The 20,509-nt window shown below is 43.6% G+C and overlaps 1 protein-coding gene across 1 annotated transcript in view; it reads left to right on the forward strand.

The window, feature by feature from the left end:
* The window catches only part of LOC142760277 (calpain-8-like), a 56,385-nt gene that overhangs the window by 22,400 nt on the left and 13,476 nt on the right, over window positions 1-20,509 (forward strand). Inside the window, exons 4-10 of the mRNA XM_075863378.1 lie at window positions 2,343-2,476; window positions 5,668-5,836; window positions 7,190-7,273; window positions 7,856-7,941; window positions 9,121-9,195; window positions 16,034-16,194; window positions 18,357-18,532. Of these exons, the coding sequence (XP_075719493.1) occupies window positions 2,343-2,476; window positions 5,668-5,836; window positions 7,190-7,273; window positions 7,856-7,941; window positions 9,121-9,195; window positions 16,034-16,194; window positions 18,357-18,532 (885 nt within the window). The remainder of the gene's footprint in view (window positions 1-2,342; window positions 2,477-5,667; window positions 5,837-7,189; window positions 7,274-7,855; window positions 7,942-9,120; window positions 9,196-16,033; window positions 16,195-18,356; window positions 18,533-20,509) is intronic.

Below are 20,509 nucleotides of genomic sequence, written 5' to 3' on the forward strand. Positions count from 1 at the left end.
TTGCATTGTATTGTCGAAGATGTAGTGTCTTTTCCAGCACTGTAAGTACAGCTCTGTAACAAAACATGTGCCGCATACACTGAACCAGCAGGTGTCAGTAGAGTTGTGGGAACCTCGTGCACGGGATTTTACCAAGGGGAAATAAAAAATTCATTATTAAGCTTTGGCAGAACTTGGAGTGTTGTTCACAGCACACTCCCCCTTCTTCTGGAGAGGAGTCTGGGATCCTTTCTTCCCAAAAACCGGCAGCAAATTCTGCTGTACTGCCGCTGTGCTAGTAAAAAACGGTAGTAACAGTAGTCGTAGTCAGCCAGTGTTCTCTCCCGGTGCTAGGACAGGCAGGCTGTGTACAATACAGCAGACTTTATGGGCCGAGTATGTCTCTTTCTGTGTTCGGGGAGTAAGGCAGCTGCATCCTCCGCTCAGCAGAGTCTTCTGTACTGTATAAAGCCTGTAAATAATAGTTATACTGTAAATGATCTGCCAGGCACAGCTTCTGTGTCAACGCCCATAGGTAATCAGTCTGCACCTGCTTCTATGTCTGTGAGACTGACTCCATCTTCCACCACTAAGGATGGCAGGCTTAGGAGTGGGAGAGCCTATCACAGCCTGGCCAGACGGAGCTAGCTCCCGCCCTCTGTCTATTTATACCTGCCTTTCCTGTTCCTCCTGGCTTGTGATTATGTAATATCGGGGTAGGGAAACAGACAAGTGAGCCCTAATCTACCCGCCACTCAGTCCCTGCCTACTTGCAATGACCCGCCATAGGCGACGGGGTACAACTGGGCGACGGTCCCTACACTCAATAGGTGCACGACAGACAAACAGACAAGGGTACAAAGAAGCCAGGGAAATGGGGAAGTTGCCCATGGGAACACCGTGAGCAACAAGCGAGGTGAACGAGCCGAGTCAAAACAGGAGATGAGCGAGGTACAAAAACGCAGAGCAGAAGAGTGGTCAGAAAAGCCAAGGTCAATCACAAGCAGAGGATCAGTAGTTCAAGAAGCTGCAGCAGGGCCAGGAAACCAACAGAGAAGAATCACAAGCAAAGGAGGAACAGGAAAGGCAGGTATAAATAGACAGAGGGCGGGAGCTAGCTCCGTCTGGCCAGGCTGTGATAGGCTCTCCCACTCCTAAGCCTGCCATCCTGAGTGGTGGAAGATGGAGTCAGTCTCACAGACATAGAAGCAGGTGCAGACTGATTACCTATGGGCGTTGACACAGAAGCTGTGCCTGGCAGATCCTTTACATATACAGTAACCACTATACTGGAGCTAAATATTACCACCACATCATGACCACACATTACCACCCCATAGTGACTGAATAATACCACCACACTTTTACTGAATGAAAACCACTATACAAAGACCAATAATAATGCAATATAGTGACCATATAATGGTAGATGCCAGTTTTACACAGGCGCTCTGCAAATCATATAAGTGATTGCAATACAGTTACATCTAGTGACTCACAGGTTATGTCTTCCCTAATTGGTGTCGTTCACTTTTCCTTTTCTTCTTCATTCGGCCCAGACCGCCATGACGACTTCTCCCGGCTACAACTCGTCTCTGCAGAGTTTGCTGCTCAAACATCTGTCTCCTCGCTTTTCCAGCACCCTCACTACCTATTCCCCACCCTCTACACAAACTTCTCATCCTGTTGCCCTGTTAGCAGTACCATCCTGCTTCCCCCTGGACCTGCTGCTGCCCCACATGCCCCCATATCTATAGTTGGCCCCTCAAAAGAGTGCCCTAGTTGGTAATAGTGCCCTGCCCGTTTTGCCCTATACAGTAATAGTGCATCCCTTTGTGCCCCACACAGTAATAGTGCCCCCTTAACAAAATAATAATGCCCCCCTATGTGTCCGCACACAGTAATAGTGCTCACACACAATAAAATGCACCCAAAAAATAATAAGATTACCCTAATACCATGATGAACGGAGCAGCTCAGGCTATAGGTCTCTTTTGGGCTGTGCTGTCCGCGGCATGGTGCATGATGACTTCACTGCATTACGCCGGCCTGCGTAGATTTCCCGCTTAATTTGTAGGCTGCAGACCAGATGTGGCTTCAATCTACAAGTGTGTATAGCGGGGCAGGGAGTGGACACAGTTATGAGAGGCGCAAGCGGACAGTTTTAACCGTGTAACTTCCCCCTGGATCCTGCAGCCAGAAAGCTGACTTCAAACCAGCAGAGTTCTTAATGTAGCTGTGGGTGTGAATGGAGCATAAGACATGATGCAGCTAATAAAGCAAAATATAAGCAAAGTTATTTAGCATTATATGAAGATTTAAGATTATGTTCATTATATTGTAACGTCCTTTCCCATTTTCAGTTCTGGCAATATGGTGAGTGGGTGGATGTTGTCGTGGATGATCGGCTGCCAACAAAAAATGGACACCTGGTGTTTGTCCATTCAGCAGAAGGTGACGAGTTCTGGAGTGCACTGCTGGAGAAGGCCTATGCCAAGTAAATAATATTTATATCTCTATTTGACAAGCCGACACACCCTATAGATTTACATAATTGCATAATTTACATAATGGCTGTTATCACACAGGTAAAATGCATTTTAAGTGAAACTCCAAATATCTGCAACATTTGATATTCAGATCCAAAATTCTGTTTTGAATAATTTTATTATATATTTATATGCTGGGTGAGCTGGAGAAAAAGAGTCTGCAAGGGCGCTGCTGCACACGGATGAGACCGAAGTGAAAACTTCGGAATGATGATAATAATATTCGATGAAAATATTCAATGATATTCAATGACCTGATGAAGATGCCGGTACGGCATTGAAACGCGTAGTCATATTACCATTAAATTTTATTATTTATTACCTTCAATTATCATTGAATATCATTGAATATTTTCATCGAATATTTTCACTTCGGTCTCATCCGTGTGCAGCAGCGCCCTTGCAGACTCTTTTTCTCCAGCTCACCCAGCATAGTATCTGCGGTCGTTCATCTTGAATCACCGGCCTCGAGTCCTGGCAGCAGCAGCACCTTTCTCTCCATCGCTCGATTTTCATTGCTTCAAGGTAAGCATCACTCTTCTCATATTATCCATTCCCACTTGGGTAATCTGCACCATGTGGCGCCGTGTTTCGCTTTCTCTCACCATTATATATTTATAGGGATCAGAGCTGTATCTTTCTGATATAGAGCTCCAAATTTCCTTTTTCACATTACACTCTTCTTAGCTTTTCTGTGTAGACTGGGACAGAAAGAGACAAGTCATTTCATTACCATTACAGTGGGGCCAAGTTAATGACAGCTTGTACTGCTGGAGGCCTATATAAGCCAGGATAGTAACACTATATATGAAGTAATTGGTCACAACTATTCTAGTGACTTACTCCTTCTATTAATAGGGACCAATTACGTTTGCCTTTGATTCTAAGAATAAAACCCATCTGATTAAAAAATAATTTTTAGGATGGGTTGTAAGTGCTCATTATATGCAGTGGCGGATTAAGTAGACGATGGGCCCTGGGCTGTTACCCAAACTTGGGCCCCCCTTGCGCACCGCCGCCCTGCCGCGCCATAACTATTTTTAACACTACCTTTTTGGGCAAGCATTAACAAATGGGTGTTACGGATTCCCCTTGTCACAGGGCTGTGTCCCTACATACTGACAGTATCACACTGTGCAGGGACACATTCTCCTGATAAGGGGAATTGTCTATCAGTCCTGGACCGCAGAAAGACTTTTTGTGAAATACAAGGATTTCCTATAAAAAAAATGTCAGGAGAGGGGACAGATTCTCTATAAATCTAGTGACTCACAGGTGACGATGTCTCAGATTCTAGTAGTTTTTTTCCTCTTTTCTTCTCCATCCGGTCCAGAGCGCATGACGACTTCTCCCGGCCATGACCCATTTCTGCAGAATTTGCCACTCAGACGTCTCCTCACTTTTCCAACATTTCCACACCTATAAATGAAAATAAAGTTATCATGGTGCCACATACTGTACCCCTAAATATAATAGCACCAAACACTGCGCGCCTGAATATAATAATACCACACACTGTAAAATACCACATACATGCAGACCCCTGTACATAGTGCCACACACAGCCCCCTGTACATAGTGCCACACACAGCCCCCTGTACATAGTGCCACACACAGCCCCTGTAGATATTACACACCTCTCATAGATAGTGCCACACACAGCCCCTGTAGATATTACACACCCCCCATAGATAGCGCCACACACAGCCCCCTGTACATAGTGCCATACACAGCCCCCTGTACATAGTGCCACACACAGCCCCTGTAGATATTACACACCTCTCATAGATAGTGCCACACACAGCCCCTGTAGATATTACACACCTCTCATAGACAGTGCCACACACAGCCCCCAATAATCAATGACACTTATTTGTCAATGGAATCTCATTCATTTGAGCTGCCATAAAGCACACGCACCCTGCAGCACTGTCTACACAGACAATATAGGAAGGAAGTTTATGGCGGGATTCACACGACCGGGTCGGGTCCGAGCCCGAGTGCCGGCCGGTAAAATCGGCCATTCTGCCCGGCCGGTTTGCATAAAGTTATGCATCCGTGCCGGGCCGGGCAGATCCGGACAGTGACATCAGCGGCAGCTCCTGAAGGGGAATCCCCATGTGTTCGGGGATTCCGCTTCAGGAGTTTCCCCTGATGTCACTGCCCAGATATGGACAGAGACATCAAGCGCTCTGTCCAGGAGCGGAATCCCCGAACACACGGGGATTCCGCTCCTTCAAGGAGCTAAAGTGCGGCTAGCACATAGCAGAGCGGGGAGATACCTCCCCGCTCTGCTATAGTGGCGTCGCTGCAGTAGTAGCAGCCGCAGCAGCTGCTGCTACTAGCGGCGCCATCTAAGGTGTCGCCGAGCCAGGGTGCTTTTAACAAGCAGGGGAAGGGAGCCAGCGCAGCGCTCCCTCCACCTGCTGCACACCCCGGCCCTGCAACACAGTGTGCAGCGATGCCATTCGTCAGAATGGCATCAACTCCTCCTCCTCACATGCACTCTGCGCTGTGAGGAGGAGGAGATAGAGCGCAAGCCACGGGAAACCCGGCCATCACTCGGAACACATTCCGGTGATGGCCGTGTAATACCCGGCCCCATAGACTTCTATGGGAGCCGGGCGGCCGGGTGCCCGGGCAAAGATAGAGCATGTCCTATTTTTTGACGGCCGGATTTTCCGGCCGTCAAAAAATCGGTCGTGTGAATAGCCCCATTAGGGGTCTATCATTCCTAATGCAGCCGGGTGCCGGCCGATTTATGAACGGCCGGCACCCGGACGGGAAACCCTGCCGTGTGAATGAGGCCTATGTCTCCAAAATGTTAGATTTCCCAGGGAAGTTTAAAAAAACAAGACAAAAAAAACCCATTATTTTTCTACTACAGAATTACAAATAATTTATGAAACTAAAATGAATATGTGAGTCTTTCTGTTTAAAGGAAACCTGTGGCAAAGTCATGGTAAAAACTGGGTGTACTTACCATAGAACTTATCTGACATCTAGTGGTGGGTTAAAGGTACTGCAGTCTATAGATAAATCACAGTGCAAGGACTAAAGAACAGGAGAGAAATATTGGAGAATATTAAACAAAATATATTGCACCTCCATTAATCTCATCCATGTCTTGTGCTGACAGGTTGAACGGATCATATGAAGCTCTGACAGGGGGAAGCACAATTGAAGGTTTTGAAGACTTCACTGGAGGAATCTCTGAGCTATATCACTTGGATAAGGCGCCGGCCGATCTATACCAGATTATACAGAAAGCCCTGAAGGCGGAATCATTGCTCGGATGCTCAATTGATGTAAAGCATTGTCTAATAATAATAATAATAAATAATAATAATAATAACAATAATAATAAGAGGTTATTAACACCTTAATGACCGCCGATACGCCTTTTTACGGCGGTCATTAGTGGGCTTTATTCTAGAGCGCCGCTATTCTACGTCGCTGCTGTAGAATAAAGTAAACAGAGCAGGGAACCGTGAAATCTCCCTGCTCTCAGCTGCCAGAGGCAGCTGAGGGCTGGGGGCGTCCCTGCTCTGCCGGGTGAGATCGATATTAGTATCGATCTCACCCGTTTAACCCTTCAGATGCGGTGCACAATAGCGAGCACCGCATCTGAGTGGTTTTAGAGAGAGGGAGGGAGCTCCCTCTCATCTCACTGACACCCGGCGATAAAATCGCCGAGTGTCTGTGTCTTCTATGGCAGCTGGACTAGTAAAAAAGTAAAAAAGTTTAATAAAGTTAATTTTAAAAAAAAAGTGAAACAAAAAAAATGAAAACCCCACTTTTTCCCCTTACAAACTGCTTTACTATTAAAAAAAACTACAATAAAGCAAAAAAGTTACACATATTTGGTATCGCCGCGTCCGTAACGACCCCGACTATAAATCTATTGCATTATTTAACCAGCACTGTGAACGGCGTAAAAAATAAAATAAAAAACAATGGAAAAATTGCTGTTTTCTGTTAATCCTGACTTAAAAAAAATGTGATAAAAAGTGATCAAAAAGTCGCATCTACTCTCAAATGGTACCAATAAAAACTGCAAGTCGTCCCGCAAAAAACAAGACCTTATACAGCTATGCCGACGCAAAAATAAAAAAGTTACAGCACTTCGAATGTGACAATGGAAAAATGTAAAAAATGGCTTGGACATTAGGGCCCAGAATGCAAGCAGGGGGAAGGGGTTAAGTTATTATATGTACAGATGTTCACAAGGGCAGGAGATCCACTGTCGCCCAGCAGCTGAGTTAGTTGCATATCTCCCAACCTGTTCTCATTGTCTCCCTCAAGTGGTCAAACTATAAACTGCAGCTACAAAATAGGTATATGTAGGTATTCCAAATGTGCGTTTCACTGTCGCCCTCAAGTGGTTAAGCATAAACTACAGCTATGATATTAAAATTGCTAATGAAATAGCCATTACAAATGTAAGGTCATTGTCTCCCTCCTGTGGAAAAGCTGTGAACTACAGCCTTGATATAGTCGTTGCAAATTTGGTTCTTTGGCTTCCTCAAGTGGACAAACTATAAACTATAAACTGAAATTATGATATAATTATTACACTGGCTTTCTAAAGTAGGAAAAACTATTATTCTACAGCCAATAGACTCTTATTTCTTGAAATTTGCTAATTTTATTCCAAATAGATTGCAAATGCCTATGACACTGAAGCCATCACAAGCCGGAAGCTGGTGAAAGGACATGCGTATTCAGTCACTGGAGCTGAAGAGGTAAAGAGAAAATGTACCATAGAAAACAGGTCCCTGTTCGGAGGCACATGAAGTTCCTATGGGTCCCTATTACATAGTGACATCGTAGAGACAGTGGCTTTAGCTACATGGATGTGGGATTATCAGATATCACATTAAGGGCTCATTCAGACGCGCGGAATAATCGTCCGTGTGAGGCGTGTTGAATTCACTGACAGCACACGGACCCATTCATTTCAATGGGGCCATTCACACATGCGTTGCTTTTTACGCGGCTTGTGTCCATTGCGTGGAACTCACTGCATGTCCTATATTGGTTCGTTTTCATGCACCTAGCGCCCATTGAAGTCTATGGGTGCGTGAAAACACGGACAATTCCGTGTGCTGTTCGTGTTTCACGCATCAAATACATTGAAAAGCAGATTTTTTTAAAATGATACGATCAGCAGATGATCCAGCATTTGCTCGTTCATCTGCTGATCGCTGCCCTGTATACACAGGTCAATTATCAGCAACGAGCGTTATGTGAACATTGTCTGCCCAATAATCGTCCCGTGTAAAACCCCCTTAACTCTCATATATTTTTTGCTGTTTCTATTCCAGGTTCTCTACCGAGGTAAAAATGTGCAGCTGATTAGAGTGAGGAACCCCTGGGGCGAAGTGGAATGGGACGGACCCTGGAGTGATGAGTAAATACTGAACTCCTATATAGTTCATATCTCACTGCACAACTTGCAATGCAAATAGAAAATAATATGAGGTGTGACTGACACCTAGTGGTTCATTGCGGGTACTGCAGACTTTACCGATTTGGGTTTGAGAAAATTCCAAGCTGCTATTAAACCATATCAGTTACTTGTAATAGTCACACACATTAGTAAGCTGTAGGCTGAGTATTCGCTCTGCTGACAGTTATTTCTCCCACAAATCCCCTATAAACATGCTCGCTTGGCTCGGCTATCATACATGTGTATTTCAATGGAGAGAGGGGGAAAAGCAGCTGCAAAACACTTCTGGTGCTACTTATCTTCTGGGGGAACAGGCATATTGAAATTCACCAATACTGTCGGCTGCCCCCTTACACATTAGATCCAATGGGTTGGCCCACTTTTTTCTAATGTTTACGGTCAAGTTAACTTCTTGAAGTGTCCACAGCTGGTCATACAGATAAGATGCTAGAGGGCAGAAACCGATGATTTTGTCAGGATTGCCTGACAATCTAAAGTGTATGGTGGCAGATCGACAGTCACCTTGTAGAGATAAGCGGCGCCAAATTTGATTGGCAGCTGCTAATTCCATTCTCTCCATTGAAATAATCATATTTATCAATAATGTGTATGAGCGGCTTTAATCCAGCAGAACCTAACCATAAAGACAGCACTGTAAAAGGATGATGTTCACAGATGTAGAACCAGGTACCATGTGTCGCCATCTAAGGAATTAAACAATGTAGGCTGCAGTATATAGGAATATGACAAAAAAAATTTAGAACACTATATATACATCTGATGAATTGGGGCGTAATTACATAGAGGCAGACCATGCAGATGCCTTGTGGCCCTTGGAGAGACGGGGCCCATCTCCTTTGCTATTACATGGCGAGAACCTGTGCAGGATTCCCCCCCCCCCCCCCCCCCCCCCTCCAGAGACATTGCATTAAAACCAACCCAAGGAGGTGGGGAATTAGCCCAAGAGTCAAGGCAAAGGGGTGGAGGGGGAAAGAAACTTCAAGCCCTTCTGTCCTTGGTAGCAAAACCTGGCACCATAATGGGGTGCCCGGTTCCGGTTGACTCTTTGCTATGGGACCCCTTTATTCTGTGTACGACACTGATCCAATAATTACACATTTCTGCTTTTCTCTATTTTAGGGCCCCAGAGTGGAATTATGTTGATCCGAAAGTAAGGGCAGCGCTGGACAAGAAGTCTGAAGATGGAGAATTTTGGTGAGAAGATTGATATGAATTGTGGACTGTAGTGGTAATAAAATGTGCTGGGACTGATCGGTGATATCTATAAGAGGACAGTTACGGCCACCGGAGGCTGAACATGAGCAACCACAACATTGACTTGAACCAGTCTACATAGTAATTTAACCCCTTCCCTCTTTAGCCACTTTTGACCTTCCTGACCGAGCCTCATTTTTCAAATCTGACATGTGTCACTTTATGTGGTAATAACTCCGGAATGCTTTCACCTATCCAAGCGATTCTGAGATTGTTTTCTCGTGACACATTGGACTTTATGTTACTGGCAAAATTTGCTCGATATGTTCAGTATTTAATTGTGAAAAACACCAAAATTTAGCGAAAAATTGCAAAAATTAGCATTTTTCTCAATTTAAATGTATCTGCTTGTAAGACAGGCAGTTATACCACCCAAAATTGTTGCTAATTAACATCACCCATATGTCTACTTTAGATTGGCATCGTTTTTTGAACATCCTTTTATTTTTCTATGACCTCACAAGGCTTAGAACTTTAGCAGCAATTTCTCACATTTTCAAGAAAATTTCAAAAGGCCATTTTTACAGGGGCCAGTTCAGTTGTGAAGTGGCTTTGAGGGCCTTATATATTAGAAACCCCCAAAAAGTCACCCCATTTTAAAAACTTCACCCCTCAAAGTATTCAAAACAGCATTTAGAAAATGTCTTAACCCTTTACACATGTCACAGGAATTAAAGCAATGTAGAGGTGAATTTTACAAATTTCATATTTTTTTGCAGAAATAAATTTTTAGTACAATTTTTTTTATAACACAGAAGGTTTTACCAGAGAAATGCAACTCCATATTTGTTGCCCAGTTTCTGCAGTTTTAGGAAATATCCCACATGTGGCCGTAGCGTGCTACTGGACTGAAGCACTGGCCTCAGAAGCAAAGGAGCACCTGGTGGATTTTGGGGCCTTATTTTTGTTAGAATAAATTTTAGGCACCATGTCAGGTTTGAAGGGCTCTTGCGGTGCCAAAACAGTCAAAATCCCCCAAAAGTGACCCCATCTGGGAAACTACACACCTCAAGGAAATTATCTAGGGGTACAGTGAGCATTTTGACCGCACAGCTTTTTTACAGAAATTATTAGAAGTAGGCCGTGAAAATTAAAATCAACATTTCTTCAAAGAAAATGTAGGTTTAGCGATTTTTTTTCTCATTTTCACAAAGACTAAAGGAGAAAAAGCACCGTAAAATTTGTAAAGCAATTTCTCCCGAGTAAAACAATACCCCACATGTGGTAATAACCGGTTGTTTGGAGACACGGCGAGGCTGAGAAGGGAAAGAGCGCTATTTGGCTTTTGGAGCTCAAGTTTAGCAGGAATGGTTTGTGGAGGCCATGTCACATTTACAAAGCCCCTGAGGGGACAAAACAGTGGAAACCCCCCACAGGTGACCCCATTTTGGAAACTACGCCCATTGAGGAAATTATCTAGGGGTATAGTGAGCGTTTTGACCCAACAGGTTTTTTGCATAAATTATTGGAAATAGGCCCTGAAAATGACAATCTAAATTTTTTCAAAGAAAATGTAGGTTTAGCTAATTTTTTCTCATTTCCACAAGGACTGAAGGAGAAAAAGCACTGTAAAATTTGTAAACCAATCTCTCCCGAGTAAAACAATACCCCACATGTGGTAATAAACGGTTGTTTGGACACACGGCAGGGCTGAGAAGGGAAAGAGCGCTATTTGGCTTTTGGAGCTCAAGTTTAGCAGGAATGGTTTGCGGAGGCCAGGTCACATTTACGAAGTCCCTGAGGAGACAAAACAGTGGAAACCCCCCACAAGTGACCCCATTTTGGAGACTACACCCATTGAGGAAATTATCTAGGGGTATAGTGAGCTCTTTGACCCCACAGGTTTTTTGCAGAAATTATTGGAAGTAGGCCCTGAAAATAAAAATCAACATTTTTTCAAAGAAAATGTAGGTTTAGCTTATTTTTACTCATTTCCACAAGGACTGAAGGAGAAAAAGCACCACAAAATTTGTAAAGCAATTTCTCCCGAGTAAAACAATACCCCACATGTGGTAATAAACGGCTGTTTGGAGACACGGCTTGGCTTAGAAGGGAAAGAGCGCTATTTGGCTTTTGGAGATCACATTGAGCAGGAATGGTTTGCGGAGGACATGTCACATTTGCAAAGCCCCTGAGGGGAAAAAACAATGAAAACGCCCAAAAAGTGACACCATTTAGGAAACTACACCTCTTGAGGAATTCATCTAGGGGCGTAGTGAGCATTTTGACCCCACAGATGTTTCATAGAATTTATTAGAATTGGGCAGTGAAAATAAAAACAATCCTTTTTCTTCAATAAGACGTAGCTTTAGCGCAAATTTTTTCATTTTCACAACAAATAAAGGAAAAAAAGAACCCAACATTTGTAAAGCAATTTCTACCGAGTACGGCAATACCCCATATGTGGTCATAAACTGCTGTTTGGGCACACGGCAGGGCTCAGAAGGGAAGGACCGCCATTTGGAGTGCAGATGTTTCTGGATTGGTTTCTGGGCGCCTGTGGGCCCAAAACAGTGGAAACCCCCCAGAAGTGACCCCATTTTGGAAACTACACCCCTCAATGCATTTACCTACGGGTGTAGTGAGCATGTTAACCCTGCAGGTGTTTTGTAGAAATTAGTGTGAACTCGATGTTGCAGAGTGAAAATGGGATTTTTTCCACAGATATGTGGACAATCTGTGGTGCCCGGCTTGTGCCACCATAACGAGACAGCTCTCTAATTATTATGCTGGGTTTCCTGGTTTTAGAAACACCCTACATGTGGCCCTAATCTCTTGCCTGGACAGTCGACCAGGCTCAGGAGTGAAAGGGTACCATGTAAAATTGAGGCCTAATTTGGCGATTTACAAAGTATTTGGTTCACAACTGCAGAGGCTCAGATGTGAAATAATAAAAATAAACCCCTGGGAAGTGACCCCATTATGGAAACTGCACCCCTCAAGGCATTTATTAAGGCGTGTAGTGAGCATTTTCACCCCACAGATCTTTTCCATAAATGAATGCGCTGTGGATGGTGCAAATTAAAAATTTATATTTTTCCCTAGATATGCCATTCAGTGGCAAATATGTCGTGCCCAGCTTATGCCACTGGAGACACACACCCCAAAAATTGCTAAAAGGGTTCTCCCGGGTATGACGATGCCATATATGTGGAAGGAAACTGCTGTTTGGGCACGCTGTAGGGTTCAGATGGGAGGAAATGCCATTTGGCTTTTGGAGCGTGGATTTTGCTTGGTAGTAGTTTTGTTTGGAGTCTTACTGGTGTTTCCGTTTATAATGTAGGGCATATGTAAGCCGGGCGGAGTGTATATAAGGGGCATAGTCAGGTGGTATAATAATGGGGTAAAAAAAAAACAATAAAATAATCCATAGATGTGTGTTACACTGTGAAGCAATCCTTTCTGCACAGGCCGGTGTCGCACTGATAAATGGTGTCATTTCTTATCCCCCTTTTGATCCACACTCCGCGCCTTTGTAGTTTGGGGAATTTTGCTGGGAAAGTGTTGTCCTGGTATAATACGGGCACCGTCGCTTCCAGCGGATATGTTTGGGCCCTCCCTTTCCTGGTTCCCTAATTTTAGGTCCTTGAAAAATCGCCTCTTCAAACAGAAGAAATGTTCCCCTCGGGCACAACTGCATATTTTTTGATTTCCTGACTTATTGGAGCCATAACTAATTTTATTTTTCATAGACGTAGCGGTATGAGGGCTGGTTTGTTGCGGGACGAGCTGTAGCGATTATTGGTACCATTTTGGGGTACATGTGACTTTTTGATCACCTTTTATCCTATTTTTTGGGATGCCAGGTAAACAAAAAAACGCAATTCTGGCACAGCTTTTTTAGGTTTTTTTATACAGTGTTCACCATGCGTTATAAACTACATGTTACCTTTATTCTGTGGGTCAGTACGATTCTGGCGATACCTAATTTATAGCACTTTTTTATGTTTTACAACTTTTTGCACAATAAAATTACTTTTGTAAAAAGAATGTATTTTTTCTGTCGCCAAGTTGTGAGAACCATAACTTTTTAATTTTTTTGTCGACGGAGGTGTATGAGGGCTTGTTTTTTGCAAGACGAGCTATAGTTTTTATAGGTACCATTTTTGGATACGTGCAACTTTTTGATCACTTTTTATTCTAATATTTGTAGGGCAAAGTGACCAAAAAACAGAAACTCTGGTAACGTTTTTTACGGTTTTTTTTACGCTGTTCACCGCGTGCAATAAATAATATAATATTTTGATACCTCCGGTCGTTACGGTCGTGGCGATACCAAATACATATGGTTTATTATTATTTTTCAATAATAAAGGACTTGATAAGAGTAAAAGGGGGATTGTGTTTTATTTGATTACTTGAAACTTTTACTGTTTTCAAACTTTTATTTTGTGCACTTTTTTTTACACTTTTTTATACTTTTTTTACACTTTTTCTCAAGTCCCACTAGGGGACTTGAAGTTCCAACGGTCAGATTTTTTTTTTTCTAATACATTGCACTACCTATGTAGTGCAATGTATTAGATCTGTCAGTCATTCACTGACAGCAAGCCGATTAGGCTTCGCCTCCCGGCGGGGCCTAAATCGGCTTCCGTAATGGCAGAGCAGGAGACCATTGTGTCTCCTGTTGCCATAACAGCAGTCGCCAGTCCCGATTGCCTGTCAGGGCTGGCGATCTGCTAGTAACCGCTACGATGCAGCAATCGCTTTCGATTGCTGCATCGAAGGGGTTAATGGCAGGGATCGGAGCTAGCTCCGGTTCCTGCCGTTACAGGTGGATGTCAGCTGTACAGTACAGCTGACTTCCACCGCTGATGACGCCGGATCAGCTCCTGACCCGGCGCCATCTTGCCGGCAGCTACGGAAGCCGATCAGGCTCCGCCGCCGGGCGGATCTTGACCGGCTTCGGTGCTAGGCAGACCAGGAGGCCAGTATTAGGCCTCCGGTTGCCATTGCAGCCACCGGAACCCCGGCAATTTCATTACTGGGGTTACGATGAGCTGCAAACACCTTAAGTGCAGCGATCGCGTTTGAGCGCTGCACTTAAGGGGTTAATGGCGGGGATCGAAGCTAATTTCGGTCCCCGCCGTTACAGCCGGATGTCAGCTGTAAGATACAGCTGAGATCCGGTGATGATGGCACCGGCTCAGCTTCTGAGCCGGTCCCAAACATTTGGCGTACATGTACGGCAAGATGCGGGAAGTCAGTACTTTCCATGACGTACATGTACGGCAAATGTCGGGAAGGGGTTAATACAGTATCTGATAGCAAAGACGAGTGCAGGCCCTTTGATTAGGATGCGCCCCAGTGTAATGGCGACTGACACCATATAGCGCGCAGCACAACGTGGCAGATTTGAGAGATATGAGATAGATAGATAGATAGATAGATAGATAGATAGATAGATAGATAGATAGATAGATAGATAGATAGATATGAGATAGATATGAGATAGATAGATAGATAGATAGATAGATAGATAGATAGATAGATAGATAGATAGATAGATAGATAGATAGATATGAGATAGATATGAGATGGATGGATGGATGGATGGATGGATAGATGGATAGATGGATAGATGGATATGAGATAGATAGATAATAGATAGATATGAGATAGAGAGGTAGGTAGATAGATAGATATGAGATAGATAGATAATAGATAGATATGAGATAGAGAGGTAGGTAGATAGAGAGGTAGGTAGATAGATAGATAGATAGATAGATAGATAGATAGATAGATAGATATGAGATATAGATAGATATGAGATAGATAGATAGATAGATAGATAGATAGATAGATAGATAGATAGATAGATAGATAGATAGATAGATAGATAGATAGATAGATAGATAGATAGATAGATAGATAGATATGAGATATAGATAGATATGAGATATAGATAGATAGATAGATAGATAGATATGAGATATATATAGATATGAGATAGATATAGATAGATAGATAGATAGATAGATAGATAGATAGATAGATAGATAGATAGATAGATAGATAGATAGATAGATAGATAGATAGATAGATAGATAGATAGATATGAGATATAGATAGATAGATATGAGATAGAGAGGTAGGTAGATAGATAGATAGATAGATAGATAGATAGATAGATAGATAGATAGATAGATAGATAGATAGATAGATAGATAGATAGATAGATAGATAGATAGATAGATAGATAGATAGATATGAGATATAGATAGATATGAGATAGATAGATAGATAGATAGATAGATAGATAGATAGATAGATAGATAGATAGATAGATAGATATGAGATCATTTGCACTCTACAAAGCTGAGACGCACTGTTACAGTGTAACAAACTATCAGGACAGGATAGAGAGATTTTTGCTGCTGATGACTGGATACAATTGTAGAACATGGTCAGTTGCACGAAGTATTATACCCATTGCCCACGACCGAGTGGCACTGTGGCTGTTTTTCACGGCATTCGAGTGGTAGTTTTCATGGACCCATTCACTTTTTTCGGGGGAATCGGGTCCCTGAAAATGGACCCGACTTTTCGATCCGTGGAGAGATAGGACATGTTCTATCTTTTCACGGATCACGGACGGGACTCTGGTGGCACACATGGTCGTGGGCACGAGGCATTCAATTTGTAGAGGATTTTTCAACCTCTGGATTTAAACAAGACTGTTTCCATTCAGTGGCAGCAAGCAGAGATGACACATTAGAAGAAGCCGGTTGGGATAACTGTATATCTGTGTGTAACTGTAATGATGTGATGGTTGCAGGATGACATTTTCAGACTGGATAAAGGAATATTCTCAGCTGGAGATCTGTAACTTGAGCCCTGACACGCTGATGAGTAATGAGCAGCATAAGTGGAATATAACTCTGTTTAATGGCATCTGGAGCCGTGGGTCTACAGCAGGAGGATGTCAGAATTACCCAGGTAACATATATACCATAAGTCATACTGAGATGTCAGTATACTGAGGCAAAGTTAAAATGAATTCACACGCTTCAGAGCTGAAATCTATTGTTCCCTGTTTCTTTCTGTTTCTTGATGTAGTGGTTTACATTTAAGTATCCTCCTTACACCAGATAATGTACAGCAATCTGATATAGGAAAAACTAACTACCACCCTGCTTAGAGAAGCTAAGCTGGCTTGTGTGACTGCAAGCTTACTGACTGTTTACAATAACAATCAGCAGTATGCAGGCTGTAACAGTACAGGATAAGTAATGTAATATATGTACACAGTGACTAGACCAGCAGAATAGTGAGTGCAGCTCTGGAGTATAATACAGGATGTAACTCAGGATCAGTACAGGATAAGTAATGTCATGTATGTACACAGTGCCTCCACCAGCAGAATAGTGAGTGCAGCTCTGGAGTATAATACAGGATGTAACTAAGGATCAGTACAGGATAAGTAATGTATGTACACAGTGACTCCACCAGCAGAATAGTGAGTGCAGCTCTGGAGTATAATACAGGATGTAACTCAGGATCAGTACAGGATAAGTAATGTAATGTATGTACACAGTGACTCCACCAGCAGAATAGTGAGTGCAGCTCTGGAGTATAATACAGGATGTAACTCAGGATCAGTACAGGATAAGTAATGTAATGTATGTACACAGTGATACCACCAGCAGAATAGTGTGTGCAGCTCTGGAGTATAATACAGGATGTAACTCAGGATCAGTACAGGATAAGTAATGTAATGTACGTACACAGTGACTCCACCAGCAGAATAGTGAGTGCAGCTCTGGAGTATAATACAGGATGTAACTCAGGATCAGTGCAGGATCAGTAATGTAATGTATGTACACAGTGACTCCACCAGCAGAATAGTGACTGCAGCTCTGGAGTATAATACAGGATATAACTCAGGATCAGTACAGGATAAGTAATGTAATGTATGTACACAGTGACTCCACCAGCAGAATAGTGAGTGCAGCTCTGGAGTATAATACAGGATGTAACTCAGGATCAGTACAGGATAAGTAATGTCATGTATGTACACAGTGCCTCCACCAGCAGAATAGTGAGTGCAGCTCTGGAGTATAATACAGGATGTAACTAAGGATCAGTACAGGATAAGTAATGTATGTACACAGTGACTCCACCAGCAGAATAGTGAGTGCAGCTCTGGAGTATAATACAGGATGTAACTCAGGATCAGTACAGGATAAGTAATGTAATGTATGTACACAGTGACTCCACCAGCAGAATAGTGAGTGCAGCTCTGGAGTATAATACAGGATGTAACTCAGGATCAGTACAGGATAAGTAATGTAATGTATGTACACAGTGATACCACCAGCAGAATAGTGTGTGCAGCTCTGGAGTATAATACAGGATGTAACTCAGGATCAGTACAGGATAAGTAATGTAGTGTACGTACACAGTGACTCCACCAGCAGAATAGTGAGTGCAGCTCTGGAGTATAATACAGGATGTAACTCAGGATCAGTACAGGATAAGTAATGTAATGTACGTACACAGTGACTCCACCAGCAGAATAGTGTGTGCAGCTCTGGAGTATAATACAGGATGTAACTCAGGATCAGTACAGGATAAGTAATGTAATGTACGTACACAGTGACTCCACCAGCAGAATAGTGAGTGCAGCTCTGGAATATAATACAGGATGTAACTCAGGATCAGTACAGGATAAGTAATGTATGTACAGTGACTCCACCAGCAGAATAGTGAGTGCAGCTCTGGAATATAATACAGGATGTAACTCAGGATCAGTACAGGATAAGTAATGTAATGTATGTACACAGTGACTCCACCAGCAGAATAGTGAGTACAGCTCTGGAGTATAATACAGGATGTAACTCAGGATCAGTACAGGATAAGTAATATAATGTATGTACAGTGACTCCACCAGCAGAATAGTGAGTGCAGCTCTGGCATATAATACAGGATGTAACTCAGGATCAGTACAGGATAAGTATGTACACAGTGACTCAACTTTTAGTCTAGATTATTTTTAGATTTATTCTATGTGTAAACTATACATAGGTGGATATACCCTTTAAGTATTCATATTTGACACTTCAAAAATTCGAATTCATACTTTTTTTTTTTATATACAGCTACATTTTGGACAAACCCACAGTTTCGGATCAAGCTAGAAGAACCAGATGATGACCACGATGGATCCTCTCATGATCCTTGTTGTACAGTCATTGTGGGTCTAATGCAGAAGAATCGGAGGCGACAGAGAAAATTAGGAGAGGACTTGCTGACTATCGGATATGCCTTGTACCCAGTAAGTAGACAGTAGCATATTTATTTCTAAATATATTCAGTTATACCCTCACTCTAAAACTGTCCATTATTATTGTAATAATCAGTACACTGAAATTCTCATTATACATTACATCATATCATATTGTACAGGCTAGCTGAATGTGAAGTTAAACTGGCTCTGTCAGGTCCCTTTTTTGAGGGCAGAATTGTATAGAGGGGGTACACTGAGCATGGAGATATATAGTTTTCTTTGACAAGTCAGTATATTCATGTAAAAAGCTGTATAACTGCTGCCAGGACTCATAGAGAAAGCCTGGGAGTCCTGCTTCCCCTAACCACTCATAGAGAAAGCCTGTGGGTCCTGCATTCCCTCCCACTGATAGAGAAAGCCTGTGAGTCCTGCTTCCCCCGCCCACTCATACAGAAAGCCTGGAAGTCCTGCTTCCCCTAACCACTCATAGAGAAAGCCTGTGGGTCCTGCATTCCCTCCCACTGATAGAGAAAGCCTGTGAGTCCTGCTTCTCCACCCACTCATACAGAAAGCCTGTGAGTCTTGCTTCGCCCAACCACTTATAGCGAAAGCCTGTGAGTCCTGCTTCCCCCGCCCACTCATAAAGAAAGTCTGTGAGTCCTGCTTCCTCCGCCCACTCCTAGAGAAAGCCTATGAGTCCTGCTTCCCCCGCTCACTCATACAGAAAGACTGTGAGTCCTGCTTCTCCCAACCACTCATAGGGAAAGACTGTGGGTCCTGCATTCCCTCCCACTGATAGAGAAAGCCTTTGAGTCCTGCTTCCCCACCCACTCATGGAGAGCCTGTGAGTCCTGGTTCTCCATCCACTCATAGAGAAAGCCTGTGAGTCCTGCTTCTCCACCCACTCATAGGGAAAGACTGTGGGTCCTGCATTCCCTCCCACTGATAGAGAAAGCCTTTGAGTCCTGCTTCCCCACCCACTCATGGAGAGCCTGTGAGTCCTGGTTCTCCATCCACTCATAGAGAAAGCCTGTGAGTCCTGCTTCTCCACCCACTCATACAGAAAGCCTGTGAGTCCTGCTTCCCCCAACCACTCATAGAGAAAGCCTGTAAGTCCTGCTTCCTCCACCCACTCATAAAGAAAGCCTGGGAGTCATGCTTCCTCCGCCCACTCATAGAGAAAGCCTGTGAGTCCTTTTTCCCTCAACCACTCATACAAAAAGCCTGTGAGTCCTGCTTCCCCCAACCATTCATAGAGAAAGCCTGTGAGTCCTGCTTCCCCACCCACTCATAGAGAAGCCTGTGAATCCTGCCTCCCCCTCCCACTCATAGAGAAAGCCTGTGGGTTCTGCATTCCCTCCCACTGATAGAGAAAGCCTGTGAGTCCTGCTTCTCCGCCCACTCATAGAGAAAGCCTGTGAGTCCTGCTTCCCCTGCCCACTAATAAAGAAAGCCTGTGAGTCCTGCTTCCTCCGCCCACTGCTAGAGAAAGCCTATGAGTCCTGCTTCCCCTGCCCACTCATAAAGAAAGCCTGGAAGTCCTGCTTCCCCCGCCCACTCATACAGAAAGACTGTGAGTCCTGCTTCCCCCAACCACTCATAGAGAAAGCCTGTGAGTCCTGCTTCCTCCGCCCACTTATGGAGAGCCTGTGAGTCCTGGTTCTCCATCCACTCATAGAGAAAGCCTGTGAGTCCTGCTTCTCCACCCACTCATACAGAAAGCCTGTGAGTCCTGCTTCCCCCAACCACTCATATAGAAAGCCTGTAAGTCCTGCTTCCCCGTACACTCATAGAGAAAGCCTGTGAGTCCTGCTTCCCCACCCACTCATAGAGAAAGCCTGTGAGTCCTGCTTCCCCACCCACTCATAGAGAAGCCTGTGAATCCTGCCTCCCCCTCCCACTCAGAGAGAAAGCCTGTGAGTCCGTTTTTTCTGCCCACTTTCAGAGCCGGTGATGGAATAGGGGAGTTGTATACCATTCCTGGCATCCGGCTGAAAAGGACATTAACCATGAAATACAGGCAGA

The sequence above is a fragment of the Rhinoderma darwinii genome, chromosome 4, assembly GCF_050947455.1.
Source record: "Rhinoderma darwinii isolate aRhiDar2 chromosome 4, aRhiDar2.hap1, whole genome shotgun sequence".
NCBI lineage: Eukaryota > Metazoa > Chordata > Amphibia > Anura > Rhinodermatidae > Rhinoderma > Rhinoderma darwinii.